Source organism: Lepidochelys olivacea (genome assembly GCF_965140295.1).
Source record: "Lepidochelys olivacea isolate rLepOli2 genome assembly, chromosome: 9".
In the NCBI taxonomy this organism is placed as follows: domain Eukaryota; kingdom Metazoa; phylum Chordata; order Testudines; family Cheloniidae; genus Lepidochelys; species Lepidochelys olivacea.
Window position 1 is genome coordinate 85,159,097 of NC_140419.1, and position 20,010 is coordinate 85,179,106.

At 40.5% G+C, this 20,010-nt stretch overlaps 1 protein-coding gene across 3 annotated transcripts in view; it reads left to right on the forward strand.

Annotated features, from left to right (window-relative positions):
• Nucleotides 1-20,010, forward strand: part of ACSL4 (acyl-CoA synthetase long chain family member 4) — a 48,157-nt gene that overhangs the window by 11,453 nt on the left and 16,694 nt on the right. Inside the window, exons 2-4 of one of the 3 annotated variants that reach the window (XM_084638644.1) lie at nt 14,787-14,833; nt 18,079-18,617; nt 18,943-19,120. In XM_084638644.1, the coding sequence (XP_084494770.1) occupies nt 18,267-18,617; nt 18,943-19,120 (529 nt within the window). In that variant the 5' untranslated portion in view covers nt 14,787-14,833; nt 18,079-18,266. The remainder of the gene's footprint in view (nt 1-14,786; nt 14,834-18,078; nt 18,618-18,942; nt 19,121-20,010) is intronic. The other 2 variants (XM_084638645.1, XM_084638646.1) reach the window with 2 other exon arrangements.

The following is a 20,010-nucleotide window of genomic DNA, read 5'->3' on the forward strand; positions in this document are numbered from 1 at the left end:
CCAGAATCCTTTAATACAGCATACGAGGGGATTCTCTGTAATGTTTGCCAGTGTACATTACATATTTAGCTGATCAGACTGGCATATTTTCTCAATTACTTGTATGATCCACCCCCTCAGCCAGAGAGGTGGTTATTGGGCAAAACTGATACATTTAGTTTTCTTCCCTACAGGAAGTCTGTTGTGGCTGACTGTTTGGTGTTAGCTATTTTTCTAAGTCTCCATTATGAGACCATCACTGTGCAGTTGAATTCTGTTGAAAAAGACTAAAATCTTTACCTTCTTCTTTGAGGAGTGTCCCTGTGGGTGTTCCACTTTGGGTGTCTTGGCACCCTGCGCATGTAATTGGAGATTTGTAGTAGCAGTGCCCCGGTTGGCCGTGCATGTGTGGCAGCCATCTTATACCACTTCGAGCAGCTACCTAGCATGCGCAGCCAACCGTCCCTCAGTTCCTTCTCTGTTGCCTTTGGTTTGAGTTGGAGCAACAGCAGCGCCCCGTCTATTTAGTGAATTGTTTACATTCCCACTTTTCTTTATTCCTTTTGTTGGTTTTCCTCCATTCCCCATCCTTATTTACCCACTTAAAAAAAATACTTTGTTTGCTTCCCCCTGCCACCGGCAGGTCTCGGCCAACGGTGACTGACCTATGGCTGTTTTTCTATAGCCCTGAATATCCTCAGGCATGCCTGGCTTCCCCAGCTTTAAACACTGCCTGACCTGTAGGCTATCAGTTCCTGTATCTGATGGTCCCACTCAGTGCATCTGCTGTCTCGGGGAAAACCCACATACCACAGAAGTGTCCACACAGCAAGAAATTATCTGCCGGGATACTGAAAGCCAGGGAACTCCAACTAAAATTATTAATGATGGAGAAATCTCTCAGGCCAGCCTCTGACCCAGAGTCCAGGACTCCTCCTGGCCAACGGTCTCCAGCAACAGCCTCAGACAATGGCTCCACCCAAACTGTAGCTAAGGACCCTGCACTAGGAAAGCGACCAAATGTCGGTTGCAGTCATTGCCACAGAGAGATCGCCCTAAAAAGGAGCAGTCTCCTGGGAAAAAATCTGCTCTGTAACCGATGGCACTGAGAACCTTGGACCAAGAGGCACTGGGAATGTCCAGTACCGAGACATGCCAAGGCACCAATGCAGCCAGGCTCTCACTCAGCTGCATGAGCTAAAGCTAAGCTCCTTAGCTCGGCACCAACAGTGCCGAATAACTGCTCTGCACCGGCTAGTGTAATGGTGCCACCTGCTGCATATACACAGCTTAATAAGACCTTGGCACCGTCAGTGCATACTACGGTGCCATCCATGGCACCGAGCTTCCCAGGATGCAACCCTTCACCACACAGGCGGCCCTGGCAATCTTTTCCGTGCCGGGAACCCCTCTGTTTGGCACCGAGGGCACTCCCAGGACCGAGCCAGGTAGGCACTCCTGTTAGATCTGCACCCCCACTATCCAGTGATGAGGATGACTCAAGCCTTTACACCCCTCATCATTCCTCCCTGAAACCGGGACCCTCTCACCAACAACAGCCTCTGTAGCAAAGCTGGCAGGCACAACCATGGATGCCACCACCCATTGTCATGCCTCCCAATTGACCATACGGGGACCCACAGGCAATATACAGAGCCCAGAACCTTAACACCCCCCCCCCAACCCACCGGCGACAAGGGCCACCCCGTCCCCTTCACCCACGAACCCACCACCATCAGAGGCCCAGGAGGAAGAGGGAGAGGAGCCAGAAGAGGCTCCTGAAGGTGATACACTGCCACCCACCCATATTTCGTCTTCATCCCCAGATGAAACAATTATGCCACCACCTCCCACCACAGGAGTGGACTTCAAGTCCTTCCAGGACTTATTCAAAAGAGTTGCAGAATTCCTGGACATCTCTTTAGCAGAGCTGCCAGAGACCCAGCTCAAACTTACTGACCTCTTGCAGGCATTCCTGTCAAAGATAGCTCTGCCCATTAACTCAGCCATAACAGACCCTTCAAAGATAATATGGCAGACACCTGCCACAGGATGGTGGGACAGTAAACGCTTGGACAAAAAATTCTATACCAGCAACAGGAGCTGAGTTCCTATTCACTCATCCGGCTTCTAATTCACTGGTCGTAGAACTGGTGCATCAAAGGGGAAAACAACCCCAGTCAAAAACTACACCTTATAACAAGGACTGGAAAAGGCTTGACCTCTTTGGAAGCAAATTTTACTCCGCCTCGTTGCAATTTCATATAGCAGATTATTCAGCTCTCTTAGCAAAGTACACCTACAACTTGTTCAACAAATTGAAATCCTTGATTGATCAATTGTTAGAGGAAGCAAAGGAACAATACAAAGACAACATTGCAGAGGGCTCCCTAATCGCCAAAACAGCCCTGCAGGCTGCCCTCGACTCTGCTGACACGGCAGCCCAATCCATGGCCAAGTCGTTGAGCCTCATGACTTCATTCATGACTGAATTCCCTAGGGAAGTACAAGCCACAGTTGAGGACCTGCCCTTTGAGGGCCAAAAACTATTTGCCGAGAGCACAGATGTAGCTCTTCATACCTTAAAGCAGTGGTCTCCAAAGTGGGGTGCGCACAAGACCGTCCCTGGGGGTGCGCGGCAGGAGGAGCACCGCCAGCACGGCGGCAGCAGCGCTCCTGGACCTTTGATTCTTCAGTGGCACGCCGGTGGCAGCTCTTTTTTGGCTTCCGTTTAGAGCTGGCCCTGGGGGTGCGTGATCAAAAAAGTTTGGAGACCACTGCCTTAAAGGACTCGCAAACAACCTTGAAGACCTTGGGTATTTATGTTCCCCTGCACGCATCCTCATGGGGAAAACCATTTGAACCTCTTGCAACTTGCTCTTTGCTACATCTGTCTAAGGTTTCCTTATCGAGATCACTTCAGCAAGAAGAGTAGGGGAGCTAGGGGTACTAATGACACACCTGCCCTTACCACATTCCATAAAGACAAAATTATCCTAAGAGCCCACCCTAAAGTAGCCTCATTTAATTTAAACCAACCCATTTACTTACCCGTTGTATTTTTTCCAAAACCCCATGCCAACTTTAGGGAAGCATCCCTTCCCACTCTCGACATCCATAGAGCTCTGGCCTTCTATCTAGAAAGAACAAAGACATTTAGAAAATTATCATGTCCCTTTCTATCAGTCACTGAGCAATTGAAGGGTGAGGCCATCTCTAAAACAAAGACTCTCTATTTGAATTTCTGGTTGTATCTATCCGTGCTATCATCAGAGCCACATCCTGGCTCCAGCTGGGGTTCATATGCACTCCACCAGAGCGCTATGCTTACCAGTAGCATTTTTCAATAATGTATGTATCGTGGACATTTGCAGGGCAGCTACCTGGGCCTCAGCTCACATGTTTACCAAACACTATGCCCTCGAACAACATTCCTCTGCTAACGCTCAGTTCGGACTCTCTGCTATCCACTGTCAAAGATACTCCGAAGCCCCTCCTTCCATCGAGGGGTACTGCTCCATAGTCCCCTAAAGTAGAGCACCCACAGGGACACTCCTCGAAGAAGAAAAGGTTACTCACCTTGTGCAGTAACTGAGGTTCTTCGAGATGGTTGTCCCTGTGGGTGCTCCACTACCCTCCCTCCTCCCCTCTACTTCGGAGCTTCACGCTGATTCTCTGGGGTAGAAAAGGAACGGAGGGATGGTTGGCTGCATGTGCTAAGTAGCCATTTGGAGTGGTCAGCGAGGGCACTGCTATTACAAATCTCCAATTTCAAGGGCAGGATGCCAAAACACCTAAAGTGGAGCACCCACAGGGACAACCATCTTGAAGAACCCCAGTTACTGCACAAGATGAGTAACCTTCTTTAAACCCTGAGTGTCTGTGTATAGCTGCATCCTGTTCCAGGAACTCTTGACCCCAGCAGCATGTCAGCAACACACTAGCCGTGCTCTGGCTTCCAGCAGCCTTGGTTACCACTTGCAGGGTGACTCCAACATGTTCCCAATCCTGAATTTTATCTTAAATAGGAGTTCTGCATTGTCCAGTCCTCTCCTGGAGAGTTTAGATATTATAGGTCCATTGCCCCTGTAAGGGTCAGTAGCCAACAGCCTGCTACTTTAAATGGAGTTAACAGCTCAGTTTAAACAGAACACTAGAATCGTTTGTATTAAAAAAATAAAACAAGTTTAACTACAAAGAGCTAGATTAACTGAATACAAGTATAAGGCATTAAAGTCAGAAATGATTACAAAAGAAATAAAGATAAAACATTTTCTTATAGCTAAAACTTAAACTAGACTTGGTTCAAGGTAAAATCCTTATCACATGCTCCCAGCAACACTGCTGACCAAAATCTCAAGGTGGGATTCCCCAACCCTCAACGTCTAATGTCTAGTTCCTTTGTCGTCTTAGGTGAACGAGAGAGTACAACATGGAGAGAGAGAGAGAATCCATGGGTTCTTTTTGTCCTTCACTTTTATAGTCAGTCACCCTTTGAAATGCATTTTCATGAGGGTTATTCCTAAAGTTCCTTCCCAACGTGAGGAGGAAGACATGGAATCTCATGGTGAAAGAGGTTCCATGTTGCTGTTTGCTAAAATGCAGATCAATCTGTTCCTGCCCCCCCTTCGTTGCCAAAGAATGGCCACTTTGACTGGTGATTGCCAATCAACTTTTAAGCACACCTGACTAGAGGCGTCAGCTTGTTTGTCTTTGAGAAGCAAGTTTTTTCCTCCCCTCCTCTGACTTGTCTAGTAAGCACATTTTGTGGTAATTTTAGCTTATGTTCGTAACTTTACACACAATGTTGCTAAAGGCATTTCACCATGATATTGACCAGTGAGCTGTTAGTTTTCAAATGATACCTCACAAGACATATTTTGTATGAAGATGTTACAGTAGTATGTAGGGTGTAAATACAAGGGGGCATTTGGTCATAATCAGTAATTGAAAAAATATGCCAGACTAGTTGCTGGTTTAGCAGATAAATATGTGCAGTCTACAGTGGGGCTTAGGTTGACTTAAGTATGTTTCCCAGGAGTATGAAGTTTTTATACCTCTTAAGTCATGTAGCTAGGTTAACCTAATTTTAGATGTAGACCACACCTCACTTAGTAATATATATTCAAATCTCGTTTTAAGAATGTTCTGCCTACTTCAGGCACTTCTGATGCACCTCTCACTATAATATTTAAAACACCTGTAAGGTCATGATGTACAAATGTTTAGTATCAAATCATATTTGAATACAGGCTACAAGAGCTGCAAGACTAGGGTAGGCAATATTTAAACAGTTCATTAATGATCTGCTTAGCTTTTTGAATAAGCCCCTTATCACTATTTTCATACAGATGTCCTATAGTCACCCTGATAGCACAAACTACCAAAAGTAAATACTTTATTTCATTAGTCTTGGCCCTGTAGAATATTTAATGAATACTCTAGAATGTAATGAAAACTATCAGACCATGGAAACGTAAATATATATATGTCGCTCTTATACACTCATAAATGTTTTCAAAGTTTTCTATATGGAGAGATACAGTTGCTCATTTTCTGTATTTCTTATCCCCTCTTTACTACTAGGGATGTTTGCAAAATAAAAAAAAAATACAGAATTTGTGAATTAGCTGTCCCTGATTGCCCTAACTAATGTCATAATGCACTGACATCCCAACTGATTGCTGCTGAGGTTACTGTCACAAACACAGGATTATGACTTTTGAGTTGTGTATGAGCAGATCATAGAAATGTAGGGCTAAAAGGGATCTTGAGAGGTGATCAAGTACAGCCCCCTGAACTGAGGTAGAACCAAGTAAACCTAGACCATTCCTGGCCTGTGTTTTGTCTAATCTGTTCTTAAAAACCTCTAGTGATGGGGATTCTACAACCTCCCTTGGAAACCTATTCCAAAGTTAATTACCCTTATAGTTAGAAAGTTTTTCCTAATATAGATTCATAGATATTCAGGTCAGAAAGGGACCATTATGATCATCTAGTCCGACCTCCTGCACAACACAGGCCACAGAATCTCACCCACCCATTCCTGCGAAAAACCTCTCACCTATGTCTGAGCTATTGAAGTCCTCAAATCGTGGTTTAAAGACTTCAAGGAGCAGAGAATCCTCCAGCAAGTATCTAACCTAAATATTCCTTGCTTGCAAATTAAGCCCATTACACCAACCTCTAGTGGACAAGGAGAACAACTGATCACCATCTTAATCTAGGTAGCTTCATTTCTCCTGCTCAGCAGAAGAATGCAGAACCAGGAGACTGACCAGACCCTGAGCTTTCACACTTCGTAATTTTTATTTTAAATTACTTTTAAACTGAAGTAAATCTATGCTCGGGATAGGGGGTTGGATCTGGGTGGCTCTCCGCAAGTGGCGACCTGTCCCTGCTGCTCCTAGGCAAAGGCACGGCTAGGTTGCTCTGTGCACTGCCCCCGCCCCGAGCACTGGCTCCGCAGCTCCCACTGGCTGGAAACCGCATTCCCTGCTGCACCCCAACCATTTGTCCCGAGCACCCTCCCACACCCAACCCTCTCCCAGAGCCTGCACCCCATAGCCCTCCCGCACTCCAAACCCCTCATAGCCGTTCCTCTGCTACTTCCAGGGAGCCACATGGAGCCAGGTAGGGAGTCTGCTGCCCCAGTGCCAACCAGACTATATAAACTGGACTTTCAGTGAAGATCAGAAATGCCAGTTTATAAAGGTTTCCGGTTAGTAAAGTGCTGATAACTGCTTTTACTGTACTATGTACTTATTTCCAGGAATGAACATTCTGAAGAAAAGGCACGCATTTCATAGTGGACTCCACTTATCTGGAGAATTATGCTTTTTTTGTTTTTGTTTTAAATAAGTTTACAACTTATTAGAATGCTGCTTGAAGAGCTGGTATATCACGATCCCAGTGTGATACCCCTGCCCTTAGTATCAGCAAAATTATCTGTTTTCCCTTTGAAATGTTAGGTCAAGAGCTACCTTCCTACTGTAGAGAAGTAATGATTTGTATTCATTTACCTTTCCAAGATGTAGTTACATGCCTATATTTGTCATAGAAATATTACACATCTTATTTTTGCATCAACTTGCAGTGTTTTTTCAAAAGAGAAGTTACCTACAATTTGGAACCATGCTAAAATTCTGCACTGGTTTCTTTCTCCATATGCCAGTTGAAATAACCTTCTCTGTATGCCATAAGTATTTTAAATCCAGTTTTTTGGAACTGGTATGAATTTAGAATTCCCTTTTTAAAATTGCCATTTTAAAAATCACGTTAAAAACTTCTGCTTTGAGCTTGTAGTTGCATATTAATCTGAGGCATACTAAAAACAAGTGGTGTGAACTTGCACAGAGTACCTTACACATAATATAGCTTTCATTCTTTTTGCTTTCCTAGAACATGTTAAAAATGGAACATGACTACAGTACATGTGGAAAGTGAGGTCAAATTTGAGGTCAAAGTAATACTGTATGGTTGGAAGTAAAGACCTACTAGCAAAAGGGTACCAAGAAAAACACACAGATACACTCAGAAGCCTCAAATGAAGAGATGTACATGAGGAAATTGGAATAAGAGGATAAACTAACTTGAGAAATTTCAACTCCTTAAAATTTTAATGCATAATTTTGGTGGTTGAGCATAAAAAGAGGCCTATTATTTTCTCTTCTAAGGAGAAACAATTATTAAACTGTGTTAAGGTATAAATTTCCCTTAGCATATTTTATATACCCCCTTTCTATGTGCAACATTGTTCTTTTTTTTGCTTTCCTGTATCTACCTCAAAGTGTTTGCATCTCCTCCTTGCTCAAACGGTCCCCTACTACAGAGTGAATTAGTTTAAGTAAGTGTATGGTTTTCTATAGAAATAACCAGTCCTAGTGGATAATCTGAAGCTTTCATCTGTGATCATCAGAGAACAGTCCAAAAATTATCTGATTCGGGTGCTATACTCTCCAAGTCATATTTATGGTTAACCAGTTAGATTTCAAAAGCAAGAATGGCAAGCACTGTAGCATTTATCAGCACGCGGCATTTCTCTCTGAAGTGAAAAATGTGCTAAGGATGGCAATATGATACAGCTGTTGTTTGCCTCTTGAGATCACCATGAGGGATAACACCAGTGACTGAAACCTCTGATCTCATTTTGTAATTCTCTGGTGTCCTCTCTGGTGCATGGTGTCCTGAAATGCGTGTGGATTTGTTTGTTTTGTAAAACTGGTAAACTTGCTTTGATTACTGAGGGCTGGTTTTCACAACAGAGCTAAATTGGCACTGCTGCAATTGATGCAGCGGCATCGATTTAGCAGGTCTAGCAAAGGCACGCTCAATCGATTTCTGTACTCCACCTCAACGAGAGGTGGAAGCAATGACAGCGGGAGAGCATCTCCTGTCAACATAGCGTAGTGTGGACCCTGCAGTAAGTAGATGTAACCTATGTCGACTTGAGTTACGCTTCTCATGTAACTCAAATTGCGTAGCTTAAATCAACCAGCTGCTGTAGTGTGGACTCTTCCTTAGTGAAGAATGTTCCTCTATTAGAACGATCACAGATAAAGGTAGAAGACTACATATGTTTATGGAGAAGTGTAATTCATTCATGTGTTTTGTTTCTTGTATGGCCAGGGAAGTTAATAAATCCTATGACCAATCTCTCTACGTCTGAGTGTTCAGGTTTTATCTGAATTAATGGAAGATGTACACATCTCATGTAGTTCTTATGCTTGACTTCCCAGACCACATGGGCTGCCTATGTCCTCCTCTGCACCCTAACTGCAGAGAAGAAATGACCTAGAACTTCCCGCTGCTGAGAAAGGACAACAGTGGTAGAGGCCTTGGGAGACTTTTGGGGGACCTCGCTTCTCCTGCCCCCCACACCTCAACCCTGTTTTTTTTTTCTGTAAGTGACTGAAAATGAGGCTGAGGTGTGGTTGTTTTGTTTTGTTTTTTGTTTTTTTTTTCTGTAGGGATAGGGAGGGAATGTGGATGCTCAAGCTGTGTGAAGAATTCTGACTGGCAGCCTAATCCAAGGAAAGCATGGAAAGGCTTGAAAGGGAAACAGATGAAAGGGAAACAGAAGTAACTGTACTTTGGCAAATAGACAAAAATAAAAAAGCTATCAGTTTTTCCTTTTACATTGTAAGCTCTTAAGGGAAGGTACTGTCTTCTATAGGTGTACAATTCCTAGCCCAAATGGGGTCCCAACCCTGGTTTGCAGTCTTTAGGTGCTACTGCAATGCAAAAAATAAATAGTACCGTCATCTGTTGGGAGGAGGGTGTTTATGTTCATTTTGTCCTATTTTATATGAAAGGATGCAAATTTTTCTTGATATCCCAGTTTGAGACTTGTATGAGTAAGTAGAGCTCGAGGAGGTTAAAGAACAGATGAGCAGGACGTGCGTGGAAGTCTTGAACCATTATTTTAAGAACCCTGGGATCACGTGGTAGTACAATGGATATGGGTGCTGTGTGCCACTCCCTAAAACTGTTTACTTCCTTGGTATTGTTTATAGGTTTTTCTATAACAGTCATCACTGCAGTATCTGGATGCCTCACGAACATTAATGAATTTATCCTTATCACCCATTGTGTGTGTGGATGTATAATATCGATCTTCAACTCAGATACATAATAGTTGAGCTTTACCATAGGAGGCCAAATCCTGTACTAAGCCTATGGAAATGGGCTGGGCAAAAGGAGTTGAGAGGGAGATTTTTCTTTTCCAACTTCAATAGGAGTAAAGGTCCTAGTAGGTAGATCTGTCAGCAAACTGAGACCTTATTAATTGTCTTGAGTTTCTTTCCTTCCTTACCAGAAAAAATATAAATTGTGTAGTGAAGATAGAACAATATTGTCAAGGTCAGAAATAGGAGCTGCAGAAGTCACGGAGGTCCTGGAAAGTCTGGTCCTATTTGCATTTCCTGTGCCTTGTGACATAATGACCTAAAAATATGCAGAAAGCTGTCTGAGAAAGGAACAAACTTGAAAACTGGTCTCTGGATGCTTATTTTCCAGCAAGTTTTAAGTTGCATAAATATTGGCACAGTCTGTTCTTACAGAACATTGACATCACTTGTGAACATTGACATCACTTGTAAACATTGAATCATTTCATTTCCCTTGATTTTTCTCTCAATGCTTTCTGGGATATAGAGGTTGAAATAAGACATAAAACTTTCCTAATGTTTTTTACGTAGGCTTGTCTCTTTGCCTTATAAGTGCTCTCTTATTCATGTGCCTAGGGACATCTGTAATAATCTTGGAAAGAAATTTGGTGAGTAGTTGGTGTACTGAACGTATTTTCCTGTCTGCTTAACCCAGTCCTTTCTTTCCAGCAATATCTTTGTTTCAATATCTTTAATTTCTTCCTCTGAATCTTTGTTTCAAAACCAAAAAGTAAAATAAGACTTTCAGTTCTAGTATTTGAATAAATCCAGGGGGTCAAGATTAATATTTACTATTGATCATGGTAATAACCTGTACATTCATTTGATGTGCTCTGTTATATCTTTGTAATGTGTAAAACTGGATTTTCACTAACCTTTTGTGAATATTTACCATGATCTCTAAAATGCATAGATTTGTCTAGATGATAGACAAATTCCAGAAACTTTCTTGGTTATTCATATTTGGCTTTTTTGTGGGTGGAAGGTTTCAGTATCTTCTTCTGAAAGAATTTAAACTTTGAATGCTCATTCTAAGAGTGAAATCCTGGCCCAATTTGAAATCAAAGGGAGTTTTGCCACTGACTTCATTTGGGCCAGGATTTTACCCTAAGTGTTCATTTAAAACTCTCTTATTTAAACTCATTTAAGTTCATTTAAACTCTTTCACACATTCCAAATTTGAGTCTTTCTTTACAAAAGTAAATACTTCCTGCTCTTTCAGCCCACACTCCACTTCCTCACTAAAAAGATTTACTATCATATATTTATTATTCCCATTTATTTCACTATAACTGGACATTTTTGTAAATGCAGCTTCTTTATCTGAAATGTTCATTTTTCTATTTATGCTGTTTTACAACCAACGCAAACATAGGCAAGTCTTTTGAAATAACCAAGATACTAATCCAATTCATATGCTTTTGAATGTTTCATTGTCCCTCTGTATGAGTTTTTGTACTAACAATATCTCTTGCTAGTGGCAATAACTGTTAAATTCATGCTTCCTTGCAATTAAATTGCACAGGTTAAAATTTCTGGGCAAATACACGTAAAATAAGTTTTAAAATTATACTTTGGAATTCTAATTGCTTATGCAAACAATGAGAGTAAATATTGATGAGTAAATATTACTTCCTCTGGTCTAACTATTGAAATCTAGAGCAGTACATTTCATCCTTGGTGAATAGTTTTTGTCCCAGCTTCTAGAGCTATAACCTATGCCACCTCTTTTTCCATTCTTTAATTGTCAACTTAATTTAAGCTTTGATAATAAAACTAAGAGCAATTATTGGAAAAATTAAATCTCTTGCCTGCCATTTATTCCGTGTGTGTCATTTAAAAATTAGTCATAAATTGATGGCCTCTCTGATGTCCCAGAATTGGTGCCCTATTTTAGGCCTTCTTCGAAGGATTTAGTTGCTAGAGAATAAAGAGATGCATATCAAAAACTGTCTCTGAAGCTTTTAATTGAACATCAAAGCTCGACTATGTTGTAACTATTAGTTACTACCTACCATAGATGGTAATGCTTATGTAAGTAAGCAGTGACATCACTTGTACAATATATTTTTCCAAGCATTTGGACAAATGAACTATAAAAGTTCTGTAACTAACTTGTAGCTAGTAATATAAAGTGTGCTGTTGGCTTATAAGGGAGGACTTTGATGTTTGTACTGTAACAGTTCCTCCCAAACTGAATGAGCTCTCGTCTAGACAGCTAGCATATTGATGAATAAGCTTTGTTTCAAAAATTGAAAAAATGAACTGACTAACATAGAGGAAAATCCAATGGGAACACTGAAAATGTAGCTATCAGAAGGCAACAGACAATAGCTATGATTATTGTTTGTTGTTTAGATTGTGTTAGTACTGAAAATATGCTAGTTTCTTTTTAAACAGAGGGTAGCACAGTTCCACTGAAAATATAGTTCCTGCCTCAAGAAACGGAAGCTCCACTATACGGTCTCCAAAATAAATAGTGTGTAGGCAAAAGGGTTTTGAAATTAACACTTAATTAGGCTTTGCAGTACAACATTTTTTTCCTAAACTGATGTAATGTAGTATATTACTAGGTTTTTTTCCCTAAGTGTTCTAGGGTTACGAAATGTCGTCCTTTCATAAGACAAGGATTTTTACCCAGAGATACAATGTGAACTTTGTCATACTTTGGAGTAATCCCTACTTGGCTTGCCTTGAGAATGTCCTTGATGGTTTCACAGATACAAGACATTTGCAGTCCCCCCGCCCCCCCAAAAAAAAAGACACATGGAAAAATAGACAATGAAAGCATAAGCTTAGATGTCAGCACCAGGGCTCATTTTGTAACCAAATGAAATCAATATCTAGACATTCTGCTGGTCTGAAATGACTGTTTATGATGTGTATTATGTGTAATATATGCTGTGGTATAAAGGTTTAAATGGCATGCGTTTGGGATGGTCACATTACCAATGAGTAGAAAAGTCTTAGTTATACACATCATCCCATAAGTGCCAATAAGACCTTTAAATCACAAAATATTGTGGTTTTTGTACTCGTCTCATGTTTCAAGAAAAGCTATTATAGCAACTCTCAGAACATGGTGTGTGTGGCTTTTTAAAGTATTGGGACTTTTCCCATTGTCTACACTTACCAAGGGGATTGACGTGCAGCGATCGATGCTTCGGTGGTCGATTTAGCGGGTCTAGTGAAAACCCGCTAAATTGACCGCAGATCACTCTCCCAGCAACTCCTTTACTCTACCGGATTGAGAAGAGATGGGGGGGTCGATAGGAGAGCGTCTCCTGTCGACATCGCGTAGTGTGGACCCTGCGGTAAGTAGGTCTAAGCTACATCAACTTGAGTTATGCTATTCACGTAACTCAAATTGCATAGCTTAGATAGGCCTTGTCTACACTACAGGAAAAGTCTTAGTTACTATAGGGAGGTCTACAGAGAAGTGCTACAACTGTGCTGCTTTAGCGCATCTGGTGACTATGCTCATGGGAGAGTGCTCTCCTATCAGCAAAATTACTCTCCCTCTGTGAGAGATTGTCTCCCGCCAACATAGTGCCAGTGTGGACAGCGCATAGGTTGCTGTAACTTGCGTTGCTCAGCAGGTGTCTTTTTTTTTTTCACACCCCTGCATGATGTAAGTTAGACCAACTTATAGTGTAGACCTGCCCTATGAATCCAACTATCTAAGGGTCAGACGGAGAAGAATTTTATAACTAATAATCTGTTAGAAAATTTAGGGCATTTTAAATCTAAAAGTAACTATCCTTGAAGACAGGTTTCAGAGTAACAGCCGTGTTAGTCTGTATTCGCAAAAAGAAAAGGAGTACTTGTGGCACCTTAGAGACTAATGTTAAGGAAAAGTTAGCACATGTGACTCCATTTTGGTTTGGGGCCCACCATTGTCTAAAAGCAAGCACATCATGCGCCAGGAGGAGTGTCCCTTAGATACTGCATTCCTGTGAAAATCCTCCCCCTTGTCTCCAGCCTGCCTTGACTCCTGGTATCTGTTCTTTGTCTGTCCCTACCTCCCCTAACAAATTTATTTGAGCTGTAGCTCACAAAAGCTTATGCTCAAATAAATTTGTTAGTCTCTAAGGTGCCACAAGTACTCCTTATCCTTGAAGAGAGATAACAAACTTTAAAGTCATAACAGTTATAGGTATAGACAAGATACCACTGATGCAGAACTAAATCTTGACCACACTTGAGGTTGTAAAAACATAATATGATTTTGGGGAGTGGAATGAGTGAGAGACACATACTACATTTGGGGCAGAAGAAGGAAATCTCTTTTACTAAACTGTTATGTTAGAGGCAGGAATCCATGGGGTGGTTAGAGACAATCCAGCCTGGCCTAGCTTCGCTCTCTCTCCTTTAAGATAAGCATATCCTGCCTATGGTTACCATCAGGGCTTAATTTGTGCCAGGGCTGAGCACTGGCACCTCTAGGCTGGCAGTTCATAGCCCTGGTAAAACTTCTTGGCTTGCTGTGTCAGTTATGAAAGTAAAAAAAAATCACTTCAGCGCTGGCACAAAATTGGTTGAGCCCTGGCACCTCTTCTGTTACAAATTAAGCACTGGTTACAATACATCCCGGGGGCTGGGGGGGACGGAACCTGCAGGAATAGAAAAGTTGTTTGTATCCCTGAACACTGGCTGATGCATGTTCTAATGGCTCACAACTTTAACCTCAGTCATACCTGATTGATCATGTGCCAGAGGTGCACAGTCATATGGGTAATTTCAGTAGATTTCCATAGAGTTTAAGGCCAGAAGGTATCATTTGATCATTTAGTCTGACCTCCTGCATTATCACAGGGCACTAACTTTCATCCACATACCCCCTGTATTGACTAAACCATGACTGCATATGTTCAAAGTACAAGACTAAAATGTGAGTAACTTGTATATATTGTGACTTCGATGAAAACTTACTCTGATTCATTTAAATAGAAGAGTAGTGACACCATCTTCCTTTTCAAAAGGATAGGGGAGAACATTAATTTATCCTCACTGTTTAAATACATAAATAGCAGGTTACAGTTTTGGTTTCTACAATTAATATTTTTACTTAACTTGGTACACAATCTTATCAGTCTCTCTCTTCTCTCCCCTGCACTCTTCTCTCCCATTTTACTGTAGAGTGAATCATCAGTGAAGAAAACCCAGTCATTACTTTTAGATATCCTGTAAGTATCTTAACATTTATTTGTTAAGGCAAAAAGTTACAAGTGTTTTTCTTTATTTTGAGTTTGGACTAGTTTTTCATCAAATTCTATGGCATTTTTTGGATTTCCAGCTGATCTCGATAGAGCAACAGTGGGTATAATAAGCAATGGGAAAGTGTGTTGGAAGGAGAATGAGAGGCAAATGGCAGTAATGTTAATATAGACCATCTGTGTGCATAACTTAGTTTCCGTGTATTTTACAATACAAATCCAACTACAGAAGCCCACTGTACAAGAGTAACTAGTACTTTGATATTACATCAGTGAGTGCCAGACAAAACCCTAATGCAGGTAGAATATGTGTTCATTTTAAATTAGTTAATACAGAAATCATCTTAAAATGTTTTGTTTTTGGGCCATATGCTTCAGATAAGTATGAGTTATAGTAAATGTAAGGATTCTTAATAAAGTGCCTAATAGATTTAGCATTTGTTGCTATCCCCTGTAATTCTTCAGTATACTTACACAATGAAAATACCTATACAGTGTAACTTTAATCACTCCTTTCATTGTGTTGGGAGCATTGTACAAGCTGTTTAAATACCCACGTTAAAATTAAAACTATAGCAGCCTATGCTTCTTCTACAATCTTTATTCCAGTTTAGAACTGTACTTCTCTTGGTACTAATACTTAGGTATACCTATCTTCTACGTTTGCTAGTTTGTCTCCAGATCTTCTGTCATACTAAGGGACAGGTGTTGCTCAAAAAAGCAGTGTTTGCATTTGAAAATGGGGAAAGAATGTGTGTTAGATGTCAATCCATTCAATCTCAAATATTTGTCAAGGGACTTGAGTAGATGTGTAAATTCTCAGGTCCCAGTTCGGCCGCCTTTACTCAGGCTGAGTAGTACTTACTCAACAAATAGTCATGCTGGTTTCAGTGGGACTGCTTGTGGAGTAAGGCAATGAAATTGTGCCTTTAAGTTTTGCATTAGCCTGCTGTAATCTATTCTCTGGTTCACTCGCTATATTATGTTGCATGCTTTTGTCTCTTGAAAATACTGAGAATTCCCTTCTCAGTGCTTACATTGTGTGGTGGTTAACTGCCGAGCACTGGAGCTTTAGCTTTAGTCCTAACATTTCTGCTTATTTTTATGTACAACCTAAGCTAATTCAGAACACTCCAGCTGAAGTAACTGGAATGAAATTATCAGCACATCATTTAAGACAAATAGTATAATGTCTGCCATTCATTTGAAGAGACTGAAGTTTGGAGTGCAAAACAGATGGTTTAGGGCTTTCTTCAAAAGACTTATTTATGTAAGAGCTATTTTAACCTAATGGAGCTAATGTACAGTAACTTAGGTGTAATATACACAAATGGCTGTTTAAATAGTTGTTGGTAATACAGTGAGACTTATTCTGTTATGCTATGTTTGCTGAGCAGCTACTTTGGTGCACTTTTTACAGTACCAGTATAGTGAAACGTGTCTTAAGGAACCACTCAGTAACTAGCTCATTATACTTCACTAAGGGGCCATCTAATAAAAGTGAAGCATAACTCTTCTCAAATTCATTGATATTTTGAGGTGAGTTTTAGGATAGGAGGTTTAGTTAAACAACTGATTTAAGTGGATAAGACAGACAGATGTCACTGTACTTAAATCTTGGTGAGAAAACATGTAATTCACTCCGGGGGGGAAAAAAATCTGTATTTTGTCAGAATTCAGCTTAGTACTTATGACTCACTCAATTTATTTGCTAAATATGCAATTCTTAAAATTATTCTGTAGAATGAAACCACTACTTATCTCCTACCAGATAACATGGCATGTACCTACAAATCTCTCATGCATTTCATTCAATCAGACTATGCTTATACCTAATGGATACTATATGTGTTGCTGTGTGCTAAAGAAAATGTAATTTTCCATATTAATAATGGGTGTTGCTGGTGCTTGTTGTGCTGTTATTGGCAGTTGTCACTTTAAAAAATTGAAATTTTAGTCACTCTCCCTCACCTGAGGTGATGAATATATATAAACGAAATTCCTTGGTGTGTCTATACATTCTCCATTCTTGATGGTGCCCTGAGAGAATTCCCACATCCTCAAGTCTCCTGTTAATCAGATCTCCATCTTCCAGGTGGGGAGAGGATAGGCCTTGCCCTAAACCAGTCAGCACTGCTCCCTAATGTGTTGGAGCTGTTTTGGTAGGTGCTCCCTTTCCTTTGCTTCCCTGGGGCTGTGTGCATTGCCTCCACAGCACTTGCAACCTTCATCTGACCAGGAAACAAGGGTTAAATACTGTAGTTGAACCCATATCTCCCACATGTCAGTGCAGAATACTGGTGTAGGGCCACTGAGTTGGCCCAAACTAAAGTGGGATTTTAATTTTTGTGTGTGTGTGCGTGTGTATTTTTGCGTTTTTTTAATATTTACCCATTAGTCCTCTCACAGACCTAATTTTTACAGTCCATACTCAGGAGAGATTCCTGTAAAATCAATCAAATACTTCAGGATTTGATTCTAGTTTTATGATGGAAGGTGAGTTGGACTTTTTCTTCCAGAAGTCCTTACATTTGTGTATTAGAGTAATTGCCTTACAAATCAAGTCTGTGTAAGCTGTGCACATTCAAATAGAGCTTTTCAGGCCTGCTTTAAAGTAAAAGCAGTTACCCAGGTGATGTTAGAAGGAGAGTTATATGAATCTTGTGTATTAATTAGGTCTACAGTGTGTGGGTTTATTTTATTTCGAGGAGTCTCAGTAAATATGCTGTATTTTGAACACTGAGTCAATTGATATAACTTTATTTCTGAAAGTCATAAAAAACCAGTACTACCATATCTTCCTACCCCTAGCACAAATATTTAAGAAAAAAGCTACTGGCCTTTGACCATAGTTATGCAACTTCAGGATTGCTCAACTAGCTTAGAAACACAATATTTTGATGTATATAAAGGACACAGTGCACTTTAAAAGACCAGAATTATTTAAACAGAGACAAAGGGGCGTAGGGGGGACCTTACAAGAGTAAATATTTGTGAAGGTAAAAAACAAATAAGGAAAAGATTCCTCTCAGTCTTCAAAACCAATTGCTCATGTGCCTCTCAAACCAGTTACTTCAGCCTCCTTTGTCTTGCTGCATGTTGGGGTGAAATCATAAAGGATTGAAGCTAATGGACTGATTCCTGGTGTCACTAATTTGTTAAACTTTCTTTGTTTTCTTTCCTGCTGTCTGCTTGGCTGTGATCTTCACCCACAGGTGTCTGTTGACTTCCAAAGGTTACTAATGTTTTAGATGTTACTCTAAAACTGAGCTATCTAAGCTTCACTTACTGTTGTTTCCTTGACTGTACTGCCACTTGTTGCTGCTTCTGCTCTTACCTTCTTCAGAGAACCACGATTCTCTGAACCCAAAGGACAAAGGAAAACTTTTTTGAACTATCCACTATGAAACTTAGACTAGATGTATGTGCCATTTTCTTGCTCCCTGTGTACTTCTTAATATCTGTGTACAGTGCCCTTGTATTTATTCCATGGTATTTTCTTACCAATGCTAAGAAGAAAAAGGCTATGGCAAAACGCTTAAAAGCAAAACCCATCTCGGACAAGCCTGGAAGTCCGTTCCGTTCTGTTACTCATCTTGAGTCACTAGCAACCATAGACATTCCTGAAGCAGACACTTTGGATAAGTTGTTTGACCATGCTGTAGCAAAGTTTGGGAAGAAGGACTGCCTTGGGACCAGAGAAATACTGAGTGAAGAGAATGAAATGCAGCCTAATGGGAAAGTATTTAAAAAGGTAATCTTTAAAGTTTTTTGAATTCTTGAAGTCTGTAATGTCAAAGCTTTGTGTCTTAACAATAAAGTATCTGTTGCAGGCCCCCTTTACACTCTTTACCATTTACATTTTATGGTGTAAAACTGGATATTTAACTGTAGCTCAAGAAAGGAAGCTATAATACATGCTGTTAATACTTTTCTTCAGCAAAAAAATTGAGATGAGTAACTTTTTAAAAGATTGTATTTGCTAGTATGTTTTCCACACCAGCTTACGGAATAGGTGCAAACATGTACACGAACAGTTTAGTGTCATTATCACAAAACTATTCTACTCTTTTTACCAGTTAATCCTAGGAAACTATAGATGGTTAAACTATGAAGACATTAACCAGAAAGTGAATAATTTTGGGAGAGGACTAGCTGCACAAGGACTAAAGCCAAAAAGTGCCATTGCCATATTCTGTGAGACCCGAGTGGAGTGGATGATTGCAGCACAGACCTGCTTCAAATACAACTTTCCTCGTGAGTGTTAAAGTTGCATTTTCATTAACTATATTTCTAGAAAAATTTCTTCAGTCAATTCAGTTCTTTATGTCTAGTACATCTGCATGTTTCTGGGATAGCATTTGTTGAAAAAAATTCTGGAAGAAAGTGAAAAGTCCTAATTTGTGTTCAGCTTTCTAATAAACTATATGTTATACATTGCTGATTTGTGGGATTGTTGCTAGCAGCTGTAGTCAGACTAATTTGTTCTGCTTATTATACAGTAGAATTTTTTTTTTTAGAATTCAGAACTGACTTTCACTTTTTGGAGGGCAGGAAAGAGCAATTAATATGGACCCTTTGATTTGTTTATCAAATCTGTGTGGCTAACTAATTTTGCTCATAACTGAAACATGCAGCAATGCTATTTCTTTGATTGCTTCTGCCACTTGACATGTTGGGGGAGACTGGATTTTGGGTGGAATGGAGAAATGTTATGGTAGCCGAAATATGCAAAGCAGCATCTGAGGAGTCTTGTGAACTGTTTAAACCCTCCACCTTACTTTAATCAATGTACAAGACACAGTACTTTTGAAAGAAAAATAGCAGTCCTGAGTATATTAATACACCAAAAGCTTCATTGTGAAGCAGTTAGGGCTGTTACCCCCCCCACACACACACACGCGCGCGCGCTCTCTCTTTCGCTCGTTATTGCTTCTATCCAACACAGACCATGCACCACAATTTGAATTCTGCCCCCCTTTCATTTTTCTGCATTCACTGAAACACCTCCCCTCCCCAACTCTATTTGTTGTGCATGTTTGGTGCAACGATTGGTTGTGTAGGGAAAGGGAGATTTGGCAAAGAAGGTTTGCTGGAGGACTATTAAAGGGGATGATGGAATGCTGGCACCCATAGGGAAATATAAC